General features: G+C 55.8%; 1 protein-coding gene across 1 annotated transcript in view; it reads right to left on the bottom strand.

Moving 5' to 3' along the window:
* JAK3 (Janus kinase 3) overlaps positions 1–337 on the bottom strand; it is a 7,016-nt gene that overhangs the window by 4,111 nt on the left and 2,568 nt on the right. Inside the window, exon 6 of the mRNA XM_010012517.1 lies at positions 52–61. Coding sequence (XP_010010819.1) covers positions 52–61 — 10 coding nt within the window. The remainder of the gene's footprint in view (positions 1–51; positions 62–337) is intronic.

The raw sequence follows: 337 nt of genomic DNA, 5'->3' as shown, positions 1-337 counted from the left end.
AGGTTTGACTTGTCTGGGGAGAGGAACGGCTGTGACACGCTGTGACCTCACACAGTCTGCCCTGTGATGTCACAGTCCGCCCTGTGATGTCACAGCCCGCCCCGTGATGTCACAGCCCACCCCATGATGTCACACAGCTCATCTTCTGCCATCCCACAGCCCCACTCTGTGATGCTCCATGATGTCATTCAGCCTGCCCTGTGATGTCACACAACCAGCTCTACGATGACACAGGCTGCTCTGTGACACCATTCAACCCCACTCTGTGATGTCATTTGATGATGTCACATAGCCTGCTCTGTGACGCCACAGTGGTGATACACAGCCGCGTGACGTC

The sequence above is a fragment of the Nestor notabilis genome, unplaced genomic scaffold (genome assembly GCF_000696875.1).
Source record: "Nestor notabilis isolate BGI_N333 unplaced genomic scaffold, ASM69687v1 scaffold8034, whole genome shotgun sequence".
NCBI lineage: Eukaryota > Metazoa > Chordata > Aves > Psittaciformes > Psittacidae > Nestor > Nestor notabilis.
This window is presented reverse-complemented; position numbering and strand designations above follow the sequence as displayed.